General features: G+C 55.9%; 1 protein-coding gene across 2 annotated transcripts in view; it reads left to right on the top strand.

Annotated features, from left to right (window-relative positions):
• The window catches only part of ACOT7 (acyl-CoA thioesterase 7), an 89580-nt gene that overhangs the window by 35043 nt on the left and 49646 nt on the right, over positions 1-4891 (top strand). For both annotated transcript variants that reach the window (XM_007453287.1, XM_007453288.1), the window contains one exon: positions 1088-1202. In XM_007453287.1, coding sequence (XP_007453349.1) covers positions 1088-1202 — 115 coding nt within the window. The remainder of the gene's footprint in view (positions 1-1087; positions 1203-4891) is intronic.

The following is a 4891-nucleotide window of genomic DNA, read 5'->3' as shown; positions in this document are numbered from 1 at the left end:
CACTGGGCCCCAGGATGGTGGGCACCAGAGGGCCCGACATTCTCCATCGTGCCAACCTTGATTGTCACCTTTATTTTTAACTTCTTGGGTCAGAACCCCCGTGATCCATTAGGAAAGCTTCAGGGGGGCTGTTTTAGCTTTGGCGGGTGTCAGCTGGCCAGGAGTCAGCAGAATGAGGCTGCCCAGTGTCAGGGGCACACAGAGACCCGTTCCCTCCTCTCCCTGTTTGTGGGAGGGGGGGTGCAGCCTTCCTGGGGCTCCCTGACTCTGTAGTTCTATGTCCAGGAAAGAATCCCAGGAAGGAATGGGGTAGGTATAACATGGTAAGTGGCTGAGATTGTCAGTATGATTTTTTTTTTATATACATTTATTTATGTATTTATTTTTGGCTGCATTGGGTCTTCGTTGCTGCTCCACGGGCTTTCTCTAGTTGCGGCGTGCGGGGGCTACTCTTCATTTCGTTGCGCGGGCTTCTCATTGCGGTGGCTTCTCTTGTTGCGAAGCACGGGCTCTAGGCGCGCGGGCTTCAGTAGTTGCAGCACGCAGGCTCAGTAGTAGTAGCTCGCAGGCTCTAGAGCGCAGGCTCAGTAGTCATGGCGCACAGCCTTAGTTGCTCCGCGGAATGTGGGATCTTCCCGGACCAGGGCTCGAACCCGTGTCCCCTGCATTGGCAGGCGGACTCTCAGCCACTGCGCCACCAGGGAACTCCCTGATATTGTTTTAATGGTGAAAAATTGGGAGCAAACTAAAGGCCCAGATATGATGGATCCATCACATAAACCATGGTAGGAGGGTACAGTGAGAGGAGGAAATACCGTGACTTTGAACTTCACATACAGCATGGCAGTACCTTTTATTTATACACAGGCATGAAAATAATTCTAGGGAGGACGTAGCGCAAACATTTGACCCACAGGCCCTCTGCAGGGGGAAGAGTACATGACATTTTCCCCTTTTCTGTGTTTTCGTTATTTACATTAAACATATACTATCAGAGAGAGAATAGATAGTTCCAGTCACAGAAAGGCAGCGCGCACAGCAGCCGAGCCTGTGGCCCGGACCTGACCCTCTCCCGTGCCCCCCGCAGTACTCCCGGCAGGGGCAGGAGGAGGAGGGCCGCAAGCGCTACGAGGCCCAGAAGCTGGAGCGCATGGAGACCACGTGGCGGAACGGGGACATCGTCCAGCCCGTCCTGAACCCAGGTAGGAGCTGGGGTGTGGGCCGGGGCCGAGGCAGTGCGGCCACTTCAGGAGCGTCCTCTTCCTGGGCCGGTGTGTCCCCTGGCGCTGTCTCCTGGGACAGGCCCTGGGGTCCCGGGAGCCCTGTCCCCTTGGCCCTGCACCTTGCAAGCCCCTTCCCAGTTGCACAGCCGACCATGGGGATGGGGGGACAAGCCCGCAGGCCTCGGTGCGTCTGCTCCCGTAGAGCGCTGACCTGGAGGCCCCCATGGGGAGAGGCCCCGCTGCCCAGGCAGAGGGACGCACGCCTGGCCACGGAGAATTTGTCCCCCAAGTTCGCCTGAGAGTGTGTTCTGGACGGGATTTCCAGCTCATGGAAAAGACAGAAGGGCAGCAGCGTTTCCCACATTGTTGTTCCCTGGCCCGCCGCCCAGATGCGGCCTCAAGTTAGACAGACTCTGAGCGCCCGGGTCTGCTGCCTTCCAGTCTTCATCCTTGTGCCTGTAAGTCCGGGCTGTCAGCTTTAACAGGACGCGCCTCCACAGTCCAAACAGGTGAGGGAGGGTTCCCGAGTCCCTGCCAGAACACCGTGCAGGGCTGGGCCTGGGGGCCTCGGGGCCTGGTGACGCACATCACCCTCCTCTGCACACACAGTGACCACGTCTTACCGTGTGGAGAGCGGGCTGCGCGCCCCCAACCTCCCCATGTTGGCCACGCTCCTGTGATGAGTGTCCACGTTCCATGCTGGGTCCCGGAGCGACTCCTCAGGGGCCCTGCACGCGGGTGCTGTGGCTCCTAATCTGGTCCTGGACTGCTGTCTGAGCACTGGACCCAGGGTGTCCCTCTGCTGCTCCATGTGCCCTGGGCTCTGCCCCCTTGCCACCAAGGAGGAGCGCGGTGAGCTCTAGCACGGGGACTGGAGAAGCTCCGCCTGCCTGCCCGCCTGCCTTCCTGGCTGCAGCCCACCTTTGGCATCAGGGTGGGTGTAGGGGGCCGGGACTGGTGAACACCTCGCAGGCGTGCAGACTAGGACAGGACTTTCTGGGTTTCGGATTCTGTCATTTATCGGGGGTGCGCTTGATGCCTCTGGCAGTGTCTGTGCAGCTTGTGTAGGGCTCCCCTCATGCTCATCCTTCCTGAGTTCCACCCTCACCTGCCCACAGTGAAGGCCAGGGCACTGGAGGTTGGTGTCTTTACTGTTCTGCTTTCTTATTTATTTTATTTATTTATTTTTGGCTGCATTGGGTCTTCGCTGATGCACGCGGGCTTTCTCTAGTTGCGGCCAGCGGGGGCTTACTCTTTGTCGTCGTGCGTGGGCTTCTCACTGCGGTGGCTTCTCTTGTTGAGGAGCACGGGCTCTAGGCGTGTGGGCTTCAGTAGTTGTGGCATGCGGGCTCAGTAGTTGTGGCTCGCGGGCTCTAGAGCGCAGGCTCAGTAGTTGTGGCGCATGGGCTTAGTGGCTCCACGGCGTGTGGGACCTTCCCGGACCAGGGCTCGAACCCATGTCCCCTGCATTGACAGGTAGATTCTTAACCACTGCGCCACCAGGGAAGTCCACTGTTCTGCATTTTCAACAAGAAAAACCTACCGGTATAAATAAAATGTTGCTGTTTTGATGAAACCTGATAAAGTTGCATCTTTTAACAATAAAATGTAAATAGACGGTAATCCACAGGCCTGCGGGCTCTTGTGATGACTCAAGTGTATCCAGGCCCTGGGACACATGCCACCATCAGGCAGCAACCTCAGGCCTAGCCTCTGCTTTCAGGAGGCAGGTCAGGCAAAGGCACGGAGGACTGCAGAGGGACGCAGAGGGGCCGAGAGGTCTTGGGAAAGGCACAGACTCGGCGCCGGGCGTGTTCCTGGGAGAGAGGCTGGAGCGGGCCCAAAGGCAGCACTCCTCGCCCTGGAAGACAGGTCCACGCCCAGTCCCTGGGCCCTGTGACTGTGACCTTATTCGCAGAAGGGGCCTTTGCAGGTGGAATCAAGTTAAGGACCTCAAGATGAGGTCGTCCTGTGTTACCCACAAACATGGGGAGGGCCCCAAATCCAACGAGCAGTGTACTTGTAAGAGACAGAAGGGTAGAGACAGTGTCAGCCCAAAAGCAGCAAAGAGGGGAGCTCGGAAGAGGCGCTGGCTGGCATCTAGGGGCTGGACCCACCTGTCCTTGGGCAGTTACTGGCCGGTGCTGGATGGAGGCTGGGGCCGAAGGCTCAGTCTTGAGCTTTGAGAGGCATGAGGTTCATCCTGGTTTACTCCTTTGACTGACTGTCTGGGGAACTAAGATTACTCAGGGTTTTCAGTCAGTTTAAGTTCCTTCACTCATGAGATAATTTTCTGTTTGCTGTCCTCTGATTGTAAATCTGCTCCATAATATTTTTCAGGATCTGTTATTCTCTAATGATATTAATGGAAAGTGGCATTCTAAATCTCAAGATTTCTTGATAGATTTTTACAAGCTTTTATTTTTTCCTTTTCTGGCCCTAATAAAAATGCGTCTTTGGGCTTCCCTGGTGGCGCAGTGGTTGAGAGTCTGCCTGCCGTTGCGGGGAACACGGGTTCGTGCCCCGGTCCGGGAAGATCCCACATGCCGTGGAGTGGTTGGGCCCGTGAGCCATGGCCGCTGGGCCTGCACATCCGGAGCCTGTGCTCCGCGACGGGAGAGGCCACAACAGTGAGAGGCCCGCATACCGCAAAACAAACAAACAAACAAACACACAAAAAAAACGCATCTTTCTCAGCAATAGGGACTGGCTTTTAACCACTTCTTAAGGAAGTCACATATCCATTCTCTGATCTTTTTGAATACTACAGTGTGGTCTTGTCACTGGGGTCTTCTAACACTCTCCCCCTTCCTGGGAGGACCCCCGCCCCGCCCTGATGAGGCAGGCTTGGCCCAAGAGTTGCCACCCCCGCCCCCGCACCTGCAAGGCCCTCTGGACCTGCCGCTCCCTGTTAACTTTAGAAACCAGAATCACATTTCAGCCTCTGTGGCTGTTGCCTACCAATCCCCACGAGGGGCCGACCTCCTCTTTCAGGTGTCTTCTCAGAGTCTGGGAGTTCTTTAGACGCCCAGTTTTTCTTATTGTTTTCTCCATCTGATGAGACAAAATACAATTACCTTGAATTCTTCAACCCATGGCCATTAGTTGTCTTAGCTTTAACTGTGTAGGGACTGTTTGGCCACGTGACCCACCATTCTTTCTGAGAGCTGTTGGGTTTATGACAAAATCAGCCCTGGGACTTCCCTGGTGGTCCAGTGGTAAAGAATCCGCCTTCCAATGCAGGGGACGCAGGTTTGGTCCCTGGTCAGGGAACTAAGATCCAACATGCCACGGGGCAACTAAGCCCGTGCGCCACAACTACTGAGCGCACGCGCCTCAAGTAGGGCCCGCGTCCCGTAAACTACAGAGCCCACGCGCTCTTGGACCCGCGTGCCGTTAACTAGAGAAGAGAAAACCCGCACGCCACAACTAGAGAGAAGCCCGCGCACCACAACGAAGAGCCCGCATGCCTCAACGAAGGTCCTGTGTGCTGCAACTAAGACCCGACGCAGCCAAAAGTAAATAAAATAAATAAGTAAATAAAAAATTAATCTTAAAAAACCAGCCCTGCCTCTTCCCCGGCCTTTGTGTTTGAAGCAGTGTTCACCTCTAAGTCTGGTCCCCACTACCGGGACAGCCGGGGTCTTGGTGAGTCACACCTGTGCCTC

This window comes from Lipotes vexillifer, unplaced genomic scaffold (assembly GCF_000442215.2).
Source record: "Lipotes vexillifer unplaced genomic scaffold, Lipotes_vexillifer_v1.1 scaffold575, whole genome shotgun sequence".
Lineage (NCBI taxonomy): Eukaryota > Metazoa > Chordata > Mammalia > Artiodactyla > Lipotidae > Lipotes > Lipotes vexillifer.
Note: the sequence above shows the minus strand (reverse complement) of the source record. Positions and strands in the feature narration are given on the sequence as shown.